Source organism: Lynx canadensis, chromosome A2, assembly GCF_007474595.2.
Source record: "Lynx canadensis isolate LIC74 chromosome A2, mLynCan4.pri.v2, whole genome shotgun sequence".
Lineage (NCBI taxonomy): Eukaryota > Metazoa > Chordata > Mammalia > Carnivora > Felidae > Lynx > Lynx canadensis.
In genome coordinates, this window is record NC_044304.2 from 132704367 (window position 1) to 132729366 (window position 25000).

Here is a 25000-nt window from a genome sequence, read left to right on the forward strand (position 1 = left end):
ACTACCAAACTTAAGTCAGAAATATCCTAGAACACATTTCGTGCCTAATAAATTAACTCCAGGTAGCATTTTCCTACTCCTCCAAGCCACCACCGCATTCTGTGAAGGCATGGCTTTAATGCATTTTATCTACTGTTGGCCCTTCACTTTTGATTTCTGTAGTCAAGTAGGTGCTAATTTCTACATTCAAGAAATAGTTAATCCATTATGTTGTCATTTAATTAACTGTGGTAATTTGTTATGTTAATTCACGGTGTTCTCGAAATTAACTATTAATTATTTCCTGATTGCATCAAATTGGTAATTGTGTTGTATATTTACATTTTTTAAATTTTATATGAATGTTGTTCTTCTTGGAAACAACACCTTCACAGAGCCAGACACTGGGTTAGGGGATCCTCAAGGTCACGCCCCACTGTACATCATAGTCTAAAGTTTCTATATCCCTGGACCAAGTTGATATACAATGTGTAGAGAATTACATCTCGGAAATCTATCACCTTGTTTCTGTGGCCTTTGATACATTCACTCTGGACTGGTAGTGTGAGGCAACAGTCCAGAACGTATCTTTTTTAGCTAGGATTATTGATATCCACATATTTTCTATTTTGACTTAGAAATCATCTTTATATGTTTTCTTCCAGAAGCCCAACCTTAGTAAAAAATATACCTACCAGTTTAGGCTACGGAGCAGCTCTTAATGCCAGTTTGCAGGTAATAGCATTAAATGCACTTTTCCATTATCCTTGTATTTGAGCGTTTTGCCTTTGTTTGTTTGTTTGTTTGTTTTGCATGCTTTGTATTTAGATGGGATTGGGATTGTTCTTAAGAGTTGGTTTATCATCCAAGTAAGTTGTAGAACCTAGTACTGTAGAAAACACTGGTTCTAATTCAAGCTACTTTTGATGTGAAGAAGCAAGAAGGACACCCTGTGGCAAAATCTGGAACACTCGGTTTTCCTGCAAATGCTAGATTGATAGAAGCTTTTGCAAATGCATGTGGCTATGCATTAATATTTATCCAGGCTGTCATAAATGATTTCACATCATAGTGTTGGGGAACATGGTGCTTGTGGCAAAAACTTTAAAGTTTAATTATAATATATAATTTTTATGCAGAGGAGGCAAATGTCAGGACTTCTTTATTTTGAGCTAAGTCCTGGTCATTTTTAAAAAGCAGAGCAACTGCTTATATGTTGGGGTTTTTCACGACATGTAGGAATACAGCATTTCGTTATGTGGAAGGCTGAAACATGAGTGAAAAAGTTTGCTGGGTGAGCTTCTGTTTACATTTTCGCATCACACTTAATTTGCTTGATATCTCTGCCACAAGTGGCCGCTTGGGAGTCTTTGTCCTTCCCATCCGTATTATTTAAATGCTCCTAAAACCTCCTCGTTGGGATCTGAACCCATTAAAAGAAGATACATGTTAACAAAAAAAAAAATTAAAGGGCAGTTCCAAAGTTGTATTACACCTTCTTCGTTTCACTAGGCTGCCTTGGCAGAGAGCAGTTTGCCTTTGCTTAGTAACCCGGGACTGATCAATAACGCATCCAGTGGCCTGCTGCAGGCCGTCCATGAAGACCTCAATGGCTCCCTGGATCACATCGACAGCAATGGGAACAGCAGTCCAGGCTGTTCACCGCAGCCGCACATGTAAGTGGGTTAGCTGACCCCGCGACGGGAAGGGCCTGTACGCATATGCTTCTAGGATTCAGTAGTCTTCTGAAGTTGCTGATGGCATATGAGTACAAAATACAGTTTTAAGTAGAGTTCAATTGCCCCGTGTTCATGATACGAAAAAATGTATCGAAATCAGTCTTAATGCATCTTTTAGATTCTCTCCAATGTCCCATAATTATTATACTAGCAGTCCTCTACAAATTCTTAGCACTAGGAGCATTCTCTTGGGGGTACAGCAGGGTCTAAGATGATTCTACATCTTATGGGTCATTATCACAGTTTGGTTTGTATGGGGCAATAAAAATATTCATGATGGAATAAGTTGTCGTAATTTTTACTACTATTACAGGTCTCTAAACCATTTATGAACTGTAGTCAAGATATTGCCCGTTTTTATAAACCGTAAAATGCAAAGTTTAACTGTTAGCCACAGTTTACATAGAAGCTAGTAAAGTGTAACTTTTTGCCTGTCTTATAAATCAGTGTAATTACATATTCAACTTTAATTACTGGTGCGTCTGTATTGGCAAGGTTTATATGTTATATTTTATGCAAGACTACGATTCCTATTAATATTTAGCAGCTAACTATATCATTAATTACTCTAAAATCTTTCCCCTACCATCTTTTTAATGGAGCTGAGAGAGTAGATGTATTAAAAATTGATGTTTTGTGGATTTCAGAAATGTGTATGACACTTTAAAAAATGCCTGGCCTTATTCAGTAGGCCAAGCATATCAGTTTCTTGTTTACTAAAAAGTATTGACCTTGGTAGAACTTAGCATTCGGGGGAAAAATTATAATCTGAATAATAAAGTGTATACACCACGCAGTTGTTAGGATGAGCCAACACTTAGGTCCATACTTCCTGGAGTTAAACATCATATACTTCTAAATTTCAAGTTATTGAGGTAAGACTAGTACTTTCTCTCATTTTTATATTTTTCCCCCATCTCTGCATTAAATGTCTAGTCAAAGACCCGAATGAGAAATGTGGTCTTTATACACGCCTATATCCATTTGACCTTTCCTAGGATATTATTTTTGTTGACTTTTTAAACATCTTCTTCTATTTGACATATTAATGTCTTTAAGATCATGAGCTTAATTGCTTTCTAGTACTTTTACCCTATCACCTTTGCGCAAAACACACTGTGAACATTAATGTGTTTTATCAGGTTCCGAACCATTACTCTCTCAAAATGGAAAAATTTGTCTTTTGGAAGTGTCTTTAGATGTATTAAATAATACAAAAGAAGTAATAAAACTCGAAGTAGAAAGAACATGAATATATGCTCTTGAGAGCAGGAATACTCTAAAACAAGGAAAGTGAGCAATCAGACAAAAGTTTTTATACCTCTGCTTTATCCTATCAGCCAGGCAGTGGGTAGCTTGAGGCCTTTTACTTTCAGCAGTTCTCCTGAGTATGCTGGTGCTCACTCTCTGTATAAAATGCTAAAACAATAAAACTTTAAAGAGCAAACAAGAGTTAGATCCTGTTTTCCCCTTTTTAAAAAAGACCTATTTCAGAGAAATGAAAGACGTTCATAATGAAAGTGTTTAAGCTGCTGCTGATATAACTCCCTGTGTTAATATGCAGTGGATACTGGTGGTCGTGTACCATATGGAAAGGGTACATAAAGAAGTGTTTTCTTAAGTGTGAGCGTCCAGTGATAAGAATAATGAAATAAACATTAATGATTCAGTCAATAGTTTGTTAAACATTTTATTTTATAACCTAAAATAGTCATTGGGCTGAGCTATGGCATTGCTAGGTTAGTTGTATTTTTTTTCTTTTGGCAATTGCTATTTCAGACTCTTCATTTTATTATTTAGTTGAATTTAATTGTGAAATATTTCAGCAAAAACATAGGATGTATAAAATAATATATAAAAATTATGGATTTAGTGCCTGATGTACTGCCACTATAGGTATATAAAGCTAAAATGTTCATAGTCAATTTATTGTATGCTTTCTGCCAATATAAATTAGTGCATGTGGAAAAATAACTCAGGTGTGTTTTCCATAGAGAGGTATAAGGAAAGCTTCCCTTGCCTGTTGGAAGTAGATTTCAGGAAAAAAAAAATCCGAGGGAGACCAAATCTGATCTTTTCCTAATTTATATAAATTACAATCAATTTTTTAATTATCTTGCAAAATATTGACTTGTCATTCATTCTTCGAATCTGTTTCTTCTATCATTAACTTTTTGTATATTGGACGTCAAATATTATTGATGGCATGTCACTTCAGTATTCTGTATCTTCATCTTTTTAGAGTTTGAATATGCTTGTACTTAAAGAATGCTAAGCATTTTATGTACACTATGGGGCAAAGGAAAAATATTATCTGATTCTCTCAATCAAAATTTGGCTACATATAATTAAATGCACTTCCAAGTACTTTGTAAATTAAACAGAAGTGAAAGAATTGTTAGAGAATATTTAAGTTGAATATTTCTGTGCCCTGAAATAAAGCCGTGGTACTTGTTATTATTTTGGAAGGGAGTAGTTCTACTGATGCAATTGGGAATGAGAAGTAGAAAGGCCTGCTGCTTTTGGTATATGGGCTCTAGTGACATATCGTTGGTGTTCCAACCCCAGATTTAGCACCTAATAGCTGAGTAGAATTCATTTCTTTCCTCAGTTTTCTCAGCTGAAAATGAGGTAACTAATAATAATACGTACCTCATAGGATTCTTTCAAATGAAATGAGTGCCTGGAAGATAATAATTCCTCCCCATGTCCCTCACACAGTTACTAGCTTATATTACATCTTGTAATACCTCATTGTTACTCTAAGTGAAACTAAATATGATATTAAAATATTTCAAATTTTAATGCATTTTTAAGGTAGTCCATAAATGTATGTTTAGTTTCCTTGACCATCCCTTTCCTTTTCCTCTCACCCCCTCTTATAATTCATGAAGTAAGCCAATCCACAAAAGGAAACAATATGACACAGAAGTTTATGGTAGTGAGCAGGTTACTCAGACTCAGCAGGATAAGGGATTTTTGAGAAAAGAAAAAAAATGTTATTTGAGGTTATAGATAATGAACAATCCAGATGAATAATACCAACCCAGAACAGGAACTCGTGATATATGCCTAGAAAGCATTGACTAATAGGTTTGACAGGAATTTAGAATACAAAAAGGAAAACAGAATTTAGAATGTATGAAGTGGTGGTTAGTAGACTATTGAGTGTCTTAAATATCAAGCTGTGGTTTTTTTTTTTAGGCTGTATGGAGCCTCTTAATGTCATGAGCTTGAGTTTCACACTGTCAGAGCTGTGCTTTAGGAAGAGTAATCTGGAAGTGTGCTAAACGAAACTCACACCTGGTAGGATATTCTGGAGTTGGGAGAGACTGAGAGCAGAAGATTAATTCTTGTGGTAGGTAGTACCTGACTTACGTACAAGCCTCAGAGTGGCGAGCAAAGAATCAATACAAGAAGTATTATGAGGAAAAAGACCAGATAAGACAACCCACTGAATGTTGGGGACAAAGAGAAAATTAGGAAAAGTCATAGCAACTTTGGAAGCTCACAAAGAAAACTGGAAGTTGTAAGAGGAAAGGCTCAAGAGGGAAGACGATGTGTTCAGTATTTTACTTGTTGAATCCAAGAGCCTAAGTGTCCTTTGATTCAAGAAACTGAGCCTTTTTTGTTTGTTTGTTTGTTTGTTTGTTTGTTTGTTTAGTCTTTATATTCAACTCCAAAATGGTATAATCAAAATCCAAATGGTAACATAGTAGAATATTGAAGTATTCTCGTGGGATTGGTAGAGATGTTTTGAAGTTTTAGAAGGTTGGAATAGCTACAGATTAGTGCTTCTTATAAATTATTTTAGGAGAACAGGAGATGTCAAATTGTGATCCATATTCTGCAGTTTGATGCTCCATATTTAACACTTTCTCTTCACTCCAAGTTTTACTCTTAGAATGCCCTGAATGAAGGCTTTTGCCAAACTAGTGCATTCATTTTGCATTCACTACTTGTCTTTCTGCCTTTTCCTTTTTTGGCTCTTCATCTCCTTCCCCTTAACCTAATTTCTGCCTTTTCTTAGGAGCCTAGTCCTATTTTTCTAGGAAGCTTTCCTGAGTAACGGTGCTATCATGACGCACACTTTGCTCCACACTTTGGAAGAGCTTGCTCCACATACCATTTACTGGTACTAACAAAGCCTGTGTGTGAATGTGTGCACAAGCCTTCTGCGTGCTCACTTTGCAGATAGCCCCAGCTGAAGGACAGATACTATGTTTTGGATGTATCGTACAATTTGAAACCTCTGACATGCTAACTCATATCAAGTAAGCACTTGGTAACTGTGTGATGACTATTACGAAGAATCACATGGAAGATGAGTTTATGTGAAATGGTTTGACTTCACAATGTAATCCCTACAAGAGGAAATCCAGGATTCTCTCTGAACCCTGAAAACAAAGGGAAAACAAGGGATTTTTAGAAAGAAGAAATGACTAAATACAGTGTTCGTCTTTATGAGAGAACTCACAGATCTTTCTAAATATTGGTAAAGTTCGTGAAGTTTTATTTTGAATTTTAATTATTTAGTTTATATGTATTTTATAACTGTTCAAATTTATCAGAATAGTAAGTAGCAGCCCCCTTCACCTCATTCGTGATTGTCCTCTCAGATCTTGTTCAATTTTATTTATCTTGTTGAAGGTGAATTAAAAAAGAAAAAAAGTACTGAAATTAATGCATTATTAATCAGATCGAATGTTCAAGGGGATTTTAGAAAAAAGGAAGAAAGGTTAAAGCTAGGTAGAATAATATAGATTCTACATAATAAGTTTTTTTAAACTTGATTTGACTCTTTTCAGCCAAATAGATTTTAAAATATGTATTTTATACTGTTGTCAAAGAGTTATAGAGTCATCATGGTCTGAACAAATGTAAAGAATACTTCCCCAGGGCGCCTGGGTGGCTCAGTTGGTTAAGCGGCCGACTTCGGCTCAGGTCATGATTTCGCGGTCCGTGAGTTCGGGCCCCGCGTCGGGCTCTGTGCTGACAGCTCAGAGCCTGGAGCCTGTTTCAGATTCTGTGTCTCCCTCTCTCTGACCCTCCCCTGTTCATGCTCTGTCTCTCCCTGTCTCAAAAATAAATAAAACGTTAAAAAAAATTAAAAAAAAAAAAAAAGAATACTTCCCCTGGGGCTCCTGGTTGGCTCAGTTGGTTAAGCTTCCAACTTCAGCTCAGATCATGATCCTGCATTTCGGTTCATGAGTTCGAGCCCCACGTCGGGCTCTGTCCTGACTGACATCTTAGAGCCTGGAGCCTGCTTCAGATTCTCTGTCTCCCTCTCTCTCTGCCCCTCCCCTGCTCATGCTCTGTCTCTGTCTCTCAAAAATAAACATTTAAAAAAATTAAAAGAAATAAGAATACCTCCCCTAAGTCTGAGCTGTGTATCATTATTATTTTAGAATACTCTTCCCTTATGTACCTCATGCCAATATTTCCTCCTTCATGACTTCTCAGAGTTCTACAGAATATGGATAAAATTAAGTTAGATACTTGTTTTATATCAATGTTCGCCTCTTAAAAAGACTACTTACAGAGGATTGATGCTGTGTTCAAGCGGAAATAATTTGAACTTACTCCCTTCTCCCACAAGTTAAACATAACTGAACGAAAAGATAAGAAAACATTTGGAGCAGAGCTGGAAGGTGAACTTGTACTGGTAGAATCAGTCCATTTCCTGTCTCCTTCTAAACCTGAAGCAAAAAGAGAAGTTTATTGATATACCTACCATATTTAGTTCAACTTGGTTCTTTTTTTTTTTTTTAACTAATCAGTTGTTTCTCCTTGCTCTCAATAAGTTGGTTCATCTTTGCTTTTTTTTTTCTCTTTTGAAACATGTTAAGTGAGATTCCTATTTTTGTATTTTCAAATTTTGTTTCTAGAGATCAAAATCAATGTTCTTCCTAGACTGGTTTTGTATTGAGGCCTTTACTCACAAAGCCTTCCATTGTCATGTCGTTCCCCTTTCTGATTATTAGAGTCTCCTACTGTTGAGTTTTCAGATCATTTCTTACATGTCATTCCTGAATCCTTTCAGCCTCTGTGTCATTTCAAAGTTCTACTCGCTAATAATATTCTACATTAGTTGCAGATGATTATTATTTTCTCCCTCTTATTAAAGCAAATATTTGAAGTTCGAGAGTTAATGATCTTCCATATAGAATCAGAATGTTAATATGGTTCATATAAGACTAGAAAATAAATCTGTTGTCCTTAGAAGCCAAAACTTTAGAGTAATGAAATCAAAGGCTGAGGCATCACATAAAAGGAGTCATATAGTAGTATTTCAGGACTGCAACAGGGATCACATTAATCTTTTTGATTAACATGTTGAACACGTATTCTACATGCCCCAGAACTTTCTATACAATGCGTGTCCCAGTCCTCTGCTTCTTGAGAACCTCAGTGGTTGTATCATTCCAATGATAAACTTCAGCCTCTCTTGGCAATTATATTTTGCAACCAAAGAGCACTAAAAAGGACCTCCGGACTCCCATTTTGTAAAACAGTATTGAAAATCAAATATAAATCGTGACTTGTCATAGAACATAATAAAGATATTCGCGTATATAATATTGCCTTGCTTCCTTCTCTGCTCCTTGGCTGCCTTAAAATTTAAATTGCACTTTGTAGGTACATGCAGAATTTGCAGACCCTACACCTTTAGTTGGTGACATTTTATGTAAAATCCCTACAGACCTTAGATCTCTCTGTGGACAAAAGCACTTAAAATTAAAGTGGCTCTGTATTTCAGAGGAAAGCAGTTGAAAGTGACTGACAAGTTGAGCAAGTAGAATGCTCTCTCTCATTGTTTTCATGCTGGTTAAGCCCGAGATATTTTTGCTGATATTTTGGATCATTAAGAGGCATTTTGAAAAAACAAAAAAACAAAAAACAAAACAAAACAAAAGAGCATTTTGAAGCTCTAAACATAAAAGCTTTTTTTCCTTTTTCTTTCTTTCTTTTTTTTTTTTTTTTTGCTTTACATACGTTTTTGCAGATTTTCTAATTCACAACTTTTCAGTCACCTTTAATTTTTATTTTGTTTGTTTGTTTATTTATTTATTTATTTATTTATTTATTTATATTTTGGTCCTAGCATTTCTGGGCCTCATAATTCTCATTCTGAGTTAATTCCATTTTTATTTAATCTCTAAACTTTTCATTAACTTTGCTAGTTAGCTTTGAGATCTCTTTCCAAAGTGATTGTACAGAACTTATGATTATGCCAGCTCTTTATCATCTCATCTTTTTTTTTTTTTTAAGTGCTACAAGTGTGGCTCAGTGGCTGCTGTTCTTTTTTACATTATTCCAGTCCCCATATGTGGCACTTACAACTCATTCTAGTTCCTCTTAATAAAAAGATCCTCCCAGAGGTACAGAGCCTTCAGCTAAAAGGTGTTGTCTCCCTACCGTGCCAATTGTGGGAATTTGTGGGTTCCTATAGGGTTTTGAAGGATTTTTATAGAACTATACAGATGATATCTGACATCCATGGCTTGAATCCCCACCATTTAGGCAAAGTGTGTCGGAAAACTTTTAGCTGACAGTACTGTAGCTTACTGATTTTATTTCATATCTAAAGAAGATACCTTGTTAGAAGGAACATCTTCATTTGCACTAACACGGGTTGAGCCTTAGAAATTTCCTTTCTCTAAGGGTCAAAATGTCATTGACTGCATTGTTAGAAAAGGAATATTGCTATGCTGTATTAATTTCTTCCTACTTCTACTACCAGGGTGAAATGAAGATTTTAATATACCTGTATGGTGTTTTAACTTCAGCTTTTGACATGGGGTTTGGGAAGTGGATGTATATTTGGCAACTATAGGAATTTTATGACCAAAGGTATTTATTACATGAAGTCAGCTATCATTTCAGAATATTACTTAATGTGAAATTACTTTCCATGATGAAAAATTATATTTTAATATGTGTTACAATTATATGTATTTTAACTAGTTTATCAGAATTTAAAATTGATCATTAACATGAGTGTCACAATATGCTTGAATATTTTGACACCAAAAACTACAGTATAAAACTTTTTACTGGGTTTCTCTATTCCGTAAGCAGTTTCTATCATTAGAATAGAATTAAATAATTCATGTAAGCAACAGATGATCAAATAGTTTAATATAACTAGTGGAAACTAATGTTCTTGTGTTCATTCAACATTATCTTAATCTTTGAAGACTAAAAATGGAGTAACATCATCAAAACATTTAAAAGTCAGAAGTAACAGTATTCATTCAATGTATACTCATGCAATGTTACCTTACTCTATAAAAATTTGCATTTCCAACATTAAATATAAGATCCCTTCGCTGGGGCACCTGGGTGGCTCAGTCCGTTAGGCTTCCGACTTTTGACTTCAGCTCAGGTCATGATCTCACAGTTCACGAGGTTGAGCCCCACATCAGGCTCCATGCTGTCAGAACAGAGCTTGGAATACTCTCTCTCCATCTCTCTCTGTCCATCCTTCATCTATTCTCTCTCTCTCTCATTCTATCTCTCTGTCCATCTCTCTCTCAAAAATAAATAAATGAACGTTAAAAATAAGATTCCTTTTGTTAATTTGCAGGTTAAAAAAGGACATAATGTATTAGATTTAGAACAAGAGGTAACTATTGGCTTTATTCCCTATTTCAATCTTGTGTTTGGAACTAATAGAGCATAACTTAGCGTAGTTCAGGAGAAAACTGAACACTGAGCCAACACTACAATTTAATTTGAGCAGAGAAATAGTTTCAGCAGAGCGGCCAGTCTCACAGATTAGACAGACCTAATGACATGAACCATATGTAATGTAATCCTGGTGGACAGCAATCTCTGTAAAGATATCCAGGAGAGAGCTTCATCAAGAGCCAGCAGTGGATGGACAACATCCCATCAGGCAATGTGGCAAAGGGAAATAGACCACAGTCCAGAAAATGGGTGAGCCACATTGGGGGGGGGGTGGCTAGCCACAGCCGTAGGGCCCAGTTATAGGACTTTGAGGGCAAAGTCTTCAAGGAGCCAGAAGCCAAGTTATCAAAGAGGGAATTAGGAACAGGGATATACATTTTGTGTACCTTTATACCCATCCTGACATTTTTGATTGAAACTTATTCCAAGAAACAAGGCAAACACATTTCTTGGATGAATAGTTCAAAGGAGTTCCGGAGCAGCAGCAAAGCCCCCTTAATGGCTGAGTGTCAAGATTTAATTTAGATTTTCTTTTATTTCACTGGCCTACAGATCAGAAATATAAAGATCCTAGATCCACAGCTAGATGTTGGTTGAAGGTTTCCATTTATGAGACACAAAATTGAATAGTACCAATTATATCTCAACATGCAACTAGTTTTAATTCTGAGATTGGGCAAAATCTGTTCATACTCATCAAGGATCAAAGTAATTACAATTGTATTTTCATTTTATTGCAGCTGTTTGGGTCATATCTATTACTTTTATAAATCAAATAGAATGATAAATCATAATGAATTTTGTTGTTATGTTTTTTTTAAGAGCACTGCAGCAAAACTATCTGAAATCATTTGGGAGCGAGCCTTCAAATCATGTAAAATCCAGGTCCTTTAAACAATGTTGCATAAATTTGAATAAATTTCAGTATAATGCTGAAGGTAAGGGCAAGAAATCTTAGAGAAATTTTGATACACATATATATGCGTACAATTTATAAAATTATGTTTTATTAACCTTAGTCCACCTTTTTGTTATATTTCTTAGAACTTCTATTGACTTTAAATGGAACTTTAGATCTCCATCTTGGGGTCAGATCCATTGGGATGTAGGATAGAATTATAAACTCCATCCTTGAGACTGGCAGTGTATCTTAGAAAAGAAATTTTTATTACAGTTATCTGGAAACAATATTCCTTTCAATCAAATAAATGGCTGTGATTTTTAGATGACAGATTAAAGGAGATATAAGATTTATTAACTATATTAGGATTAAAGTTGTATTCTGACCTTAAGATGAAAAATTAAAATTCATTTGTCAGTTTATTTTTAGCCAACGCAAAAAAGGTGTAGGAAATTTAGCAGGGCATTTTCTAATTATATTCTGAATGAAACAAGTGATACAAGGTATACATGGAAAGAGGAATCACTTGTTCTCTCCAGTTGTTCTGTCTTGCTCTTCCTGGTTGCACATTTCTGGGAGGAGGAATATTTTTATTTTAATCAAGAGATAAGCAGAATTTTTATCTTTTGAAATGGGGTAATAACTGGAGTAGTAGTTCCAAGTACTGTTCTAATGGTAGCTATGTGCAGATTCATTCAAATCAAAACAAAGATAATTCAGACAACAGTAAAAATTTTGTGGTAAATGTTATTTTAATTTACAGAAGAGAAAATCTTGAAAAATAATAAACTGGAAAAAATTTAACTATACTAGTAAGTATCTGTTTTGTAATTTCTTTAATAAATCTATAGCTAATTTTTCATGTCTAGTGGCTTTAATATATGGCCTTCTTATTGACTTTTGCAAAACAGAGAATTATTTCTCTGCTGTGTGTTTAATTTAGGAAATAAAATCTGTATTTTGGCAGAAGGAGGATTATTATATCAAAAGAATAAAATCTTAAGTAAAATTAAGCAAATAGTTTCTTAATGTCAGTGTAGGTAACTTTAGTTGTTTAATTACTCACATTAGGCTAAGATCATCTCTCATTTTAAAAAAATACTATGAAGAGCACCTGGGTGGCTCAGTCGGTTAAATATCCATCTCTTGATTTCGGCTCAGGTCATGATCTCATGGTTTGTGGGTTCAAGCCCCACATTGGGGCTGTGAGCTGACAGTGCAGAGCCTTCTTGGGATTCTCTCTCTTGCCTCTCTCCCTGTGCCCCTACCCCACTTGCTCTCCCTCTCAAAGTAAATCAATAAAAGTACAACGGAAATTTTTTTCTTTTAAAATCAAACTTTTCCTTTTAAAACTTTAGTTTCATTCATTACCTTATTTCTTTGATATGTTAAACTAAAATACTTCCTAAACAAAATATTACTCTAAAAGTTACAAGTGTTTAAGAAACAGGAATTGTTTCTCATTTCAACCTGACTTTATACAAATGGAGATAACTAAACTTGCAAATTTTATAAATCTACCCTTAAATTCCAAATATAATTATATCATTTCCTTGTATTTATACTAGAAGGAAATGAGTAAAATTGAATTTCCACAATCTCCATTTTTCATATGCTTTCTAAATGTACATCAATTATCTCACTAGTTTTCCTCTAAAACTTCTTCTTTCGGGGAAAAAAAGACTTTTAAAAAATTATTTGATGTGATTGAATCTTCTAAGATACCAGTTGATATAAGTTAGCTACTCAAAAGTAACAAACAAAACTAAAAATTGAGTGTCATGAAGCTAAATCTTTGTGTCTTAATAAAGGATCCTGTGCTTATATTTTAGAATTCATTGTACATCGTTAAAGCAATGATATTTATGTAGTAAGCATAAAGATTGCACAACTAGCAAATTTGAACTAATTGAATCAAATTTTTTTCAAGCATATATAAAATTGATAGTTAAAGTGCTAATCTTAAGCACTGGGTGTTGTATGGAAACCAATTTGACAATAAATTTCATATATTAAAAATGAAAACAAAAACAAAAACAAATAAAGTGCTAATCTTATAATTTGATTTTTTTTATAATGCTTACATACTAGTAGTTATCATTATTCATTCTACAGTTCTGTGCCAAGAACTAAATATAGACATTATAAATAGCTAAAAGAAAACCCCATCTTATCCAGGTATTTCCTTTTAATTAGAAATATTTTGATTTGGGGGCACCTGGGCGTCTCGGTTGGTTGAGCGTCCAGCTCTTGATTTTGGCTCAGGTCATGATCTTACCGTTCTGAGCTTGAGCCCCATATCAGGCTCTGCACTGGGCATGGAGCCTGCCTAAGATTCTCTCTCTCCCACTCCCTCTGCCCCTTCCCCTGCTAGCTTGTGCTGCGTGCTCTCCCTCTCTCTCTCTCTCTTTCTCTCTCTCTCTCTCTCCAAGAAGAAGAAGAAGAAGAAGAAGAAGAAGAAGAAGAAGAAGGGAAGAGAAAAGAAAAGAAAAAAGAAAAGAAAAATTTTGATTTTTTTGGTGAAATAGTGAAAACCTATACAAATCAATGGACAGCATATTAGCCTATAGCAATACTCATTATACTCTGATATTTTTTAATGTTGTTAATCAACAATTAGGACATAATGGTAAAAAAAAGAGGTAAAGAATTTGTATGACTATAAATATTTTCTGTTGGAGTTAACCAGTGTATATACCATGCAAGTTAAAGGTATCCAAACTAAATAAATTAAATAGAAGTAATGCATGGTTTAAGGACTACACATATTTCAAGATATACAGTATGTTTCTCAAAGTACCGTAAATATGTTAATTTTACTGGATAAATATTGCTATATTGGGTCAAATATAATCAATATCCACAGTAGAATTGAAGCATTAGGGCCCTAACACTATTTCTGAAAATAGTTTTTTGAGTATTCTCCCAGGAGTAACATTTTTTTTGTAGTAATGATTCATAGTTACTGAGAGAAGCATGTTTTATCCTTCAGGTGTGCTACGACAGGGGAAAGGTTAAAAATATTCTTACTGGATTTTTTTTTTTAATTTTTTTTAACGTTTATTTATTTTTGAGACAGAGAGAGACAGAGCATGAACGGGGGAGGGGCAGAGAGAGAGAGAGACACAGAATCAGAAGCGTGCTCCAGGCTCTGAGCCATCAGCCCAGAGCCCGACGCGGGGCTCGAACCCACGGACTGTGAGATCGTGACCTGAGCTGAAGTCGGACGCTCAACCGACTGAGCCACCCAGGCGCCCCTGGATTTTTAAAAGATGTATTATACCTCTTCATATAAAATGTTTATTATTCTTTTAAGTAGGTACACTGTATGAAATATATTATAATTTTTCTGAAATAACTAGGATTATCTAAAGAAAAGGTACAAAGATATCTCCTAATCATTAAAACACAAAAACAATTTTAATCTAGCATTACATTTAGTTCTGACTTACAAATGTGTGATAAAAGTAACTGTACATTTCCTAAAATTACCCATATTGTAGATATGAGCTATTAATTGTAATTTTTACAAAGCATTTTTGCATATACCATAATACTTAAGACTTAAAATTTTCCCAACAAGTGTCCCCTTAGGATGGACACTGGGTGTTATATGTAAGTGATGAATCACTGGGTTCTACTTCTGAAGTCAAGACTACATTATATGTTAACTAACTTGAGAATAAAATAAATAAATAAATAAATAAATAAACAAACTAAAAAATATGCATAGAAAATAATGATACATGCTGTCAATAAATAACTAGCACATTCTTTACATGATCAATTAACCTGGTTTTAGATCAACCTTGAAAATTCCTAATTTCTTGATTGAATGACCAACAATTTATCAAATACTACCATATGTCTCGTCCTAAAAAATAAAAAAAAGAGAGAGACTTAAAATTTTATCATTAGCTTCATGGTGGTAGTAAATATTGTATTTCTGAAAGCCTCAAACAAATTTACATTGTGCCACTGAGTTTCTCATAAAAAATGACATATAAATATTTTAATTGTTACATTTGATAACTGTTAAATAAGGACACACTGTTGTGATTCTACAATCTAACATCTATTGACTTAAATATATTTGGAACATCTCAGTTAAAGAGAACTTTATTCATAGTACTTTCTTAATCTTAAAAACAAACAGGGCGCCTGGGTGGCACAGTCGGTTAAGCGTCCGACTTCAGCCAGGTCACGATCTCGCGGTCTGTGAGTTTGAGCCCCGCGTCAGGCTCTGGGCTGATGGCTCAGAGCCTGGAGCCTGTTTCCGATTCTGTGTTTCCCTCTCTCTCTGCCCCTCCCCTGTTCATGCTCTGTCTCTCTCTGTCCCCAAAAAAATAAATAAACGTTGAAAAAAAATTTAAAAAAAAATAAAAACAAACAAACAAAACTAGGACGAGTGTATCGGATCTTTTACTTAGTCTTGAATAAGAAGAAAATGAAGACAATTTATATTTCTCTAAGGAATATATTATGTGACCACAATCTGGAAAGATAACCCCCCCCCCCATTATAATTTGACTCTCTGCTTTAGGATATGGGCAAAAATTAACATTTCTTCTGCCTTTCGTGGTGCCTTGAGTGCTTATAAATTTCATAACCAAAGAACCAACACATTCCTTTAGGCAATGAATCAGTCTATTAATGTAGCTAGGCCTCTGTTTGTGTTTTGGTATATACTATTATTGAGAGTGGTCTGTAAAAGTGAGAGAGAAACTGGAGTGTAAAAATCAACTGCTACTTGGCATTTCCTTCTACTAGAGGTTTGGCAGGTTGAACATCACAGAAATAAGTTTCATTCATTTGATTGAATAAACATTTAATGAGCAATTATTATATGCAACGCACTGTGCTGGAAAGTGGCAGATGGTCTATACCTACAAAGAGGTAAAACTCTGGTAGAGCAATGGATATCTGCATAGATAGTGAGAGAGACCAAGTAAAAGAATGAAGACAGTTACCAGCCTGATTGTAAATTCAAAGAACTAAGTGTAGGCACACAGAGAATCAGAAAAGCCTTTGTGGGAGCTCTAGCTTTGAGTTAGGCTTCACATGAAGTAAATTTTTAGGGTGAACTTTATGAAATTATTTCTATTTGATGGATTTTGCTTAAAAAAATACCAATCAAATTTCTCAACCTAATATTAAGCAGAGATGAGGTAAGAGAAGATAGGTGCAAAGGATTTAAGGATTACAAGCAAAGGTGACTATCATTCAGAGAACGGGCAATAATTCCATTGCCTTGGTGTGGCAACCAGCCTAGAGGAGAATGCCTGTGGGATGGGATTGGACAGAGGGAGCCCTATCTTAGAGTTCATTAGCCTCCAAGCTGATGATAGGGTGGGGGCATTTTTAAAAATCACCAATTATTTGGAGTTTCTTAACAAGACCCTCATGGGTATATGTTACCTACTTTTAAAAAGGCTTACCTCTTTTCTTTTTTTGTTACTCATCTCTAGAAATAGTAGAGTTTTTGGACTTGAGAAAGTCACCACACTTTATGCACTTTTCCTTCGCTATTCAGTTTTAAAATACGTTTTTAAAGTTTTTGTTTAAATTCAAATTCGTTAACATACAGTGTAATATTAGTCTCAGGTGTATAGTGATTCAGCACTTCCATACAATTCCTGGTACTGATCACAAGTGTCCTCCTTAATCCCCAACCCCTATTTCACGCTTTCCCCCACCCACCTGCCCTCTGGTAACCCTGTTTGTTCTCTGTAGTTAAGAGTCTTGGTTTCTTGGTTTGTCTCTCTTTTTTTTCCCCCTCTGGTCATTTGTTTCTTAAATTCCACATACAAATTAAATCATATGGTATTTGTCTTTGACTGACTTACTTCACTTAGCATAATTCTCTCTAGTTCCATCCATGTCCTTGCAAATGGCAAGATTTCATTCTTTTTGATGGCTGAGTGATATTCCACTGTACGTATATACCACTTCTTCTTTATCCATTCACCAGTTGATGCATACTTGGGCTGTTTCCATAATTTCGCTATTGTTGATAATGCTGCTATAAACATTGGGGTGCATGTATCCTTTCAAATCTGTATTTTTGTGTCCTTTGGGTAAATACCTAGTAGCGCAATTGCTGAATCTTAGGATAGTTCTATTTTTAACTTTTTGAGGAACCTCCATACTATTTTTGAGAATGGCCACACCAGTTTGCTCTCCCACCAAGACAGCAAGAGGGTTCCCTTTTCTCCACATCCTCACAAACACCTGTTTTTTCTTGTGTTTCTAATTTTAGCCATTCTGATAGGTGTGAGGGTGATATCTCATTGTAGTTTTGATTTGTATTTCCCTGATGATCAGTGATGTTGAGCATCTTTTCATGTGTCTCTTGGTTATCTGGATGTCTTCTTTGGAAAAATGTCTATTCATGTCTTCTGCCCATTTTTAAATTGGATTATTCATTTTTTGGGTGTTGAGGGTTTGTAAGTTCTTTATATATTTTGGATACTAACCTTTTATCAGATATGTTATTTGCAAATATCTTCTCCCATTTCAAAGATTGCCTTTTAGTTTTGTTGATTGTTTCCTTCACTGTGAAGAAGTTTTTTTTATTTTTATTAAGTCTTTAAAATAACATAAGAAGGGTGTCTGGTTGGCTTAGTCTGTTAACCATGCAACTTTGGCTCTGGTTATGATCTCACGGTTCATGAATTCGAGCCCCATGTCAGGCTCTGCATTGACAGCTCAGAGCCTGGAGCCTGCTTCACATTCTGTGTCTTTCTCTTTTTGTCCTTCTCCTACTTGTGCTCTCTTTCTCTCTAAATAAATAAACAAACAAACAAACATTAAAAAATATATAAAGTGACATAAGAACACAAAGTAAGGATTAAAAATATATAAAATATCTAAATATCGAGTATCAATAGCCTTTATGAGTTTTTGTGATCATTTCTGCTACTGACTGCTCTCTCAATCACAAAGAGTACTATAGAGATTCATTTTCAATATCTTCTCATCTTCCAGTTTCTAATATCTCCCACTTTCTGGGATCTACTTCTCTTCCTTGAGCAATTAAAACAAAATATAAAGATTCATCAAAATTGTATATGAGTTATAGACAGTCATCTCCTCTTTTAACTTCTAGAATCTTCTTTTAAACTTGAGATAGAACATGCACACATGCTGGGGAGGGGCAGAGAGAGATTGGGGAGAGAGAATTCCAAACAGGCTCCACACTGACAGAGCAGAACCCGACGTAGGGCTCGAACTCACGAACCATGAGATCATGACCTCAGCCAAAGTCAGATACTTAACTGATTGAGCCACCCAGGTGCCCCAACCACTTAGAATTTTGGACATAGATGTAGGTCCTTCTAGCTCCGTGGTAGAGCATAGGAGGGAACTATTTCACATACACATAAATTTAGGATCAATGGATGCAAAACCATTTTACTCCGTGGCCTACAGCCTAAATTTTTCACTGCTCTCCACTGTTCCTAATCCCTCCACCTTAGTCCTAACCATCATTACCTGTTACACTGTTTTAGTGGTCTCCTACCTGGGAATCCTCCCTCCAGTGTCCTACACTCAGTGTAAGCTTTGCAAGTTAATCCTCCAAAACTCTTCTATCTTTTTGCTGCCGGGCTCAGAAACCATCAATAGCCCTTCAGCTGGCAGAGAATAAATTTTAAACTCCATAAAATGCAACTCAAGGGCCCTTCACCATCTGACCTTGCTCTGCTTTCTAACATATTTCTTTATTACTAACCCTCCTTTCTCCATGGCCTCTGCACACTCTCAGGTTTCCCACAACACATTTAAGATTATCCATTTTCCCCATTTCCACTCAGAAGGTCCTTTCCCTCGTTTCTGCATTATGAACATTTTCACATATTTCAAAGCCTGCCTGAAGTGACACCTCCCTCTTTCATAAAGTACTCACTGATTGCATTGCTGGAATTTACCTCCCCTCTTTCCTAACACTTTGTCAACTGTGGTACTGATCACATTCTGCCTGGTATCAGAGTTACTTTTGTATACATCGTACCTCCTATTACATTGGAAACTATGAAAACAGGAACTATTGTTCATATCAGCCCCTAGCCCAGTGGTTTGCACATAATGTCTGTTGAATTCTTTTCACTTTTAACAAGAAGTAACTTTTATCCATCTAGAAGCACTTCCCTTTCATTTACTGACTTTGTACCTCTCTGTCAGAGAGTAATAGCAGACTTACGTCTCTCAGTCACTAAATACTTGCTCTCCCTTTATCCAGAGAAATTCCAAATAGCATTCTAGTTCTCCCAAATGCAAGTTATATTAAATTAGGAGGTGGGTTTATCTTCTTTAAACTAGAAATATAAACCACCACATTTCTGTAGAAAATCAGAGGCAGTGGACTACACAGAATAGCTGAATTCGAAATCTTCTATTTGGGGGCACCTGGGTGACTGGCGTCTGACTGGCTCAGGTCATGATCTTGTAGTTCGTGGGTTTGAGTCCTGAGTCCGACTCTGCTGACAGCTCAGAGCCTGCAGCCTGCTTTGGATTCTGTGTCTCCCTCTCTCTCTGCCCCTCCCCCACTGACACTCTGTCTCTCTCTCTCAAAAATAAATAAACATTTAAAAAATCTATTTGGGGTGCCTGGGTGGCTTAGTCGAGCCCAATGTTGGGCTTGGCACTGACAGCACTGACAGAGCAGAGCCTGCTGGGTATTATCTCCCTCCCTCTCTCTCTTCCCTTCCCCCACTCATTCTCTCTCAAAAAATAAAAATAAAAAAACTTTTTAAGAAAGATCTATTTCATGGAAAGAAGAGGTTTTAAACCATTCGCAATGAATTTGTGGATTCTTGTTTGAAAGAATATCCACTATTTACCAAATGGATCATTTGCTTTAAAATCAAAGATGAACTTGTTTCCAAATCCATCTAAAGAAATATGCCGTATTTATCAGGTTAAGAACGACTACAGTGACTATCAAACATGATTACCTTCTTTCTGTGTCCTCCTGTGCCAAAGGTTTGTACTCTTACGTCTGTAGTAATACAGATGCCTGGCTTGTGTTAGGTGCCCAATAACTAAATAAGTGGCTGGCAAAATCATCCAATCCAGACTTCATAGACTCCTGCCTTAAAATATGTTAAAAATACGTCTCTTTATTATCCCTATTCAAGTTTTCAGACAATAAAAAAATCAGTGACTCCACTGGTTTTATTCTTTCTTTCATTATGTCCATAAGTTAAAAAAAAAGCTAATATTTTGATGTTTCAAATGCATATCATCTATTTTGTTCCTGGAAACAACTGATTTTATTTGTTTGAAGTAGCTTCTACTTTACTTATTATTAAAGACTCTGTTAAGGACTGCAGTTTAATCTGTACGATACCTCAAGCCATCCCTGAAGGAAGCAGCACATAAATTTCAAATCAGTGAAAGGAAAACATGGCATGATGAATATCGAAACCATCCTCAAACCCAGAAAGAACTATCAGGATAGTCAAGGATTTCTCTCTTTTGTCCATTTGAACTTTCTCTTACTTTATTGTCTTAAAAGAATGCCATTAAGAGTATACATACATTGCAGGTCTTCTTAGAGGCAAATCATCTTTCCCAGCTGTGAACTCCTCCTGTCTCAATCGCTCCTTCTCTTAGTACACTTATGGAGGGCAATCTTGTAGTTATCTGGGTACATATTTCTTCCATATTAGACTGCAAATTCTTTGATCGCTATTTAAAGCCCCCACAGTGCCTTATATATGGAAAGTACTCCATACACTTTTGTTAAATTAATTATTGGCACTAAAAGATAATAGTTACATGTTATTGGCTCTTACTGTCAGAGTGAGATTGATGTTCTTTACATCATTACAGACACAGGGGACGTGGCTCAAAACACAGCACAAAGGAATTTTTGGCAGAAAAAAAAAATTCCCCAACAAGTGTATGTTTATTGCTATATCTCTGAAAATGTCCACTTTTGAGTCAACTTTGAGTTAACCTATGTAGGTTTCTTCAGCTAAACATACACTATCAGACTCCATAAGCCCTAATGTGCACAGCAAATGTGAGGCAAGCCTGGACCATTCAATGCACACATGTTAATGATTTTAATGGCAAGCTAATGATGAGCCCTGGGATGGATGATGGAGGAGAGTAAGTGTAGGAGGTCGGTGTACAGGGCTTTTCAATGATGGCCCTTCTACTCTGAAATTTGCTTTCCTCCGTTGATCTAAAAATGATCCAAGATATGACCTGGGCTTCTGGTTTAGTGTTTCTGTGTTCAGGAAATTATTAGTAAATAATTCTTTGGAATAATTATATTAATATGTCATGTTATTTTGTTCCATTGACTTTATTACCTCAAATGTACTTTTAAGGAAGCGCAGCTGTTACTAGGATTACTTTAATAACCCTAATGCCTGGCATCTGATATGTGGGGGACATATATCATTCTTTTATGACTTTTCTGATATAGTAATAAAAATCTCACATTGGGAGAAGGGCTAAAATATTTTTAGAGCTAATTAAACTCATACAGTGTTTAAAATTAGATCATGTATTTATACATATCTTCTCCCAAATGTATTTAAGGTTGTAATTATATCATGACTGTATCTAACATTCATTGATCACTTATGACCCAGGCACTGTTCTAAGTGGTTCACATATATAAAAAAAATCACTTAATCCTCCTAACAACTGTATAAAGTGGGTACTTTATTACTCCTCCTTTATGAGTAAAGAAAAGGACATATAGAGTAACTTCCCAGTCACACAGCTAGGACGTAAGGAAGCCAGGATTCAAACCCAAACATTTTATCCTTAAAGCCCACTATATCATTAACCACTTAACCACTGCTACATGACCAAAGGTTATAAATGAGGTGCCTAAATTACTCAGTATTACTTTATACTATACTTATAAGTTAATCAAAATACCAAGTACATATAATTTACTATTTTAAATTACACCCTAGTAATTAGAACCTATAAAATATTTTCACTGGAGAAGAGGATACAGAAGGCAGAATTGGTGAGCACTGAACAGAGAGGGTGTTTCTTTAAAAGCATTCCTTGGGGCGCCTGGGTGGCGCAGTCGGTTAAGCGTCCGACTTCAGCCAGGTCACGATCTCGCGGTCCGTGAGTTCGAGCCCCGCGTCGGGCTCTGGGCTGATGGCTCAGAGCCTGGAGCCTGTTTCCGATTCTGTGTTTCCCTCTCTCTCTGCCCCTCCCCCGTTCATGCTCTGTCTCTCTCTGTCCCAAAAACAAATAAACGTTGAAAAAAAAATTTAAAAGCATTCCTTTATTTTATTTGAATTGTCAGAAATGTTTCTACGGTGGGGGGGAGTATTTTCGCAAGAAAAATTAATGATCTTACAGTGGTGTTAACACAGGGTACCTTAAAAAAATGAACACTACAGGGGGCACCTGGGGTATCTCATTCGGTTAAGCACCCCACTCTTGATTTCAGCTCAGGTCATAATCTCACAGTCATGGGATCAAGGCCCACGTCAGGCTCCCCTCTCTCAAAATAAATGAACAAACAGTTAAAAAAAAAAAAAAGAAAGAAAGAAAGAAAGAAACAGTATAGAAATATCCACGTTTTTTCCTAAAAAGAAAATATCTGTAATGGGGACAAAAAGGGAAAGATGTTGCTAATGGCCACAGAAGAGATTAATGCCTTATTTGTCCTACAACCCACCAAAGGCATGTGGTTTCCTTGTGTTCAATTTCCCTTCAGGTGTCATATGAAGCATGGAAGCATGGAGATCCAAAAATGTGAAATATAATATGATTGGGGATAATCATGGTGGAATTTTATTTTTATTGAAAAAGATTCCCCCCACCTACAGGCATAGGTCCTATAACTTTCAAACAATCTTATTCTCTGAGATGCTTAATCTCTCTTGTTACTTTTTTATTTCTTTCTTAGGTATTGTGCTGATAGCAATAAATATTTTAAAAATTGAGTATTAATAATTATTAGCTTTGGTTTTAGTTTATTTTTAGTAAGTTAGCAGTCTAATACTGTAGCCTTAAGGGAAAATTTTATTTACATCTTTCCCAGGTCTCATACCTTGTTTGTGAACTACTTCTGGATGGTAAGGATTCTAAGTATACTTAGTTCCAGAGAGAAACTTTCCCTCTCTCTCTCTTTAAAGTAGGCTTCATGCCCCACATGGGGCTTGAACTCATGACCCTGAGATCAAGAGTTGCATGCTCTACAAACTGAGCCAGCCAGGCACCCTGAAATTTTTTTAGAATTAGTGCAAATGAGGGGCACCTGGGTGGCTCAGTCAGTTAAGTGTCCAACTTCAGCTCAAGTCATGATCTTGTGGTTCATGAGTTTGAGCCCTATGTCAGGCACTCTGCTGTGAGTTCAGAGCCTGCTTCAAATCCTCTGTCTCCCTCTTTCTCTCCCCTCCCCTACTTGCTCTCTCTCCCTCTCTCTCTCAATAATAAACATTAAGAAAATCTCTAGAATTAGTGCAAATGAAACTCTGAGTGACTTGATGGCACATCATTTATCCAATCAACACATATTTACTAGGTGCTTGCTATATCCATTGCTCTCCTGATCTGTGAAGTTCATAGCCTAGTTGGCAAGACTTGGTACCACCACCACTAGAAAGAATTAAGTTCAGTGCACTTGATGAAGGCAACATGGGATAGCAGGAATAACAAGATTCCAAGAAACATTGCAGAGGCCAGCATGTATACTAGTCCTGGCTTTACCTGTACTTGTAACACTTGGAAAGTGACTCCCACTCTGTGCAATAGGAGCGTTGGATAAAATTATGGTACAGTTTTAAGATTCAAAGGTTCTGTAGGTTCGAGCATTAGAATGATCAACCAAAAAAAAATGCTTTGGAGGGGCTAAGTGGGAGATCAGTGCACACTGGTCAAGTCAAACAAAGTCTTTAGAAGTAGATAAAAATTGATCCGTAAAGAGTAGACAGGATGTGCGTGGGTAAAACACAGAGTAGGATGGAATTTGGGGTTCTGTGTACACACAGAGGTTTGAAGAGGGCACATAGACTAAGTCAGCATATAAAGTGATTTGGAGTAGCCAGCTGAGCATGAATGATGTTTAAGGATGATATTTGGCATCTGGAATAAAGGTTATTATTCAGAAATGCTGTTGTTCAAGGATCAGGTGAGTCCTACCTGTTGAGAATGGCTGAGAGTTTTTGGCTTAATCCTGTCTCATCCTCTTGTCTCACTTCAGACAGATTTTTGTTCAAGGCAGTGATGTAATGAAATAACTAGCCCTTGCATAGTAAAATTCTTCAAAAATGCAATAGAACATACCTTCATAGCTATCATGTTTAAAAAATTATCTCTATGTGTGTGTGTTTTAAAAATGCATCCTGTTTGATATTCCTCTTTATCCAGAACTGGAGACTTTCCCACAGGTTCCTTATTCAGTTAAAATCCAACCCGGAAAAGTAAACCCAAATGAATTGGATACCCATGATATGGCAGCACTCTAGCTGAGGGACCAGTGAAAGTGTGGCAGGAAATCAGGAAACAGAGTCAGAGAAGGGAGACCACTTACGTCTTCTCAGAGCCCTGAACATTAGGACACGCCAACTACATATGAGGTCACATCTTTAGCTAAAATATGGGGTGCCCAAAATAATATTAATTGACTTGAGGGTAATCCCATAAAACAGTGCTAGATATCTATGTATATCTTACCAGCTGTTAAGTATCTGTTTAG

The 25000-nt window shown here is 36.0% G+C and overlaps 1 protein-coding gene across 1 annotated transcript in view; it reads left to right on the forward strand.

The window, feature by feature from the left end:
• The window catches only part of FOXP2 (forkhead box P2), a 564152-nt gene that overhangs the window by 533885 nt on the left and 5267 nt on the right, over positions 1-25000 (forward strand). The window contains exons 18-19 of the mRNA XM_032592431.1: positions 645-714; positions 1492-1655. Coding sequence (XP_032448322.1) covers positions 645-714; positions 1492-1655 — 234 coding nt within the window. The remainder of the gene's footprint in view (positions 1-644; positions 715-1491; positions 1656-25000) is intronic.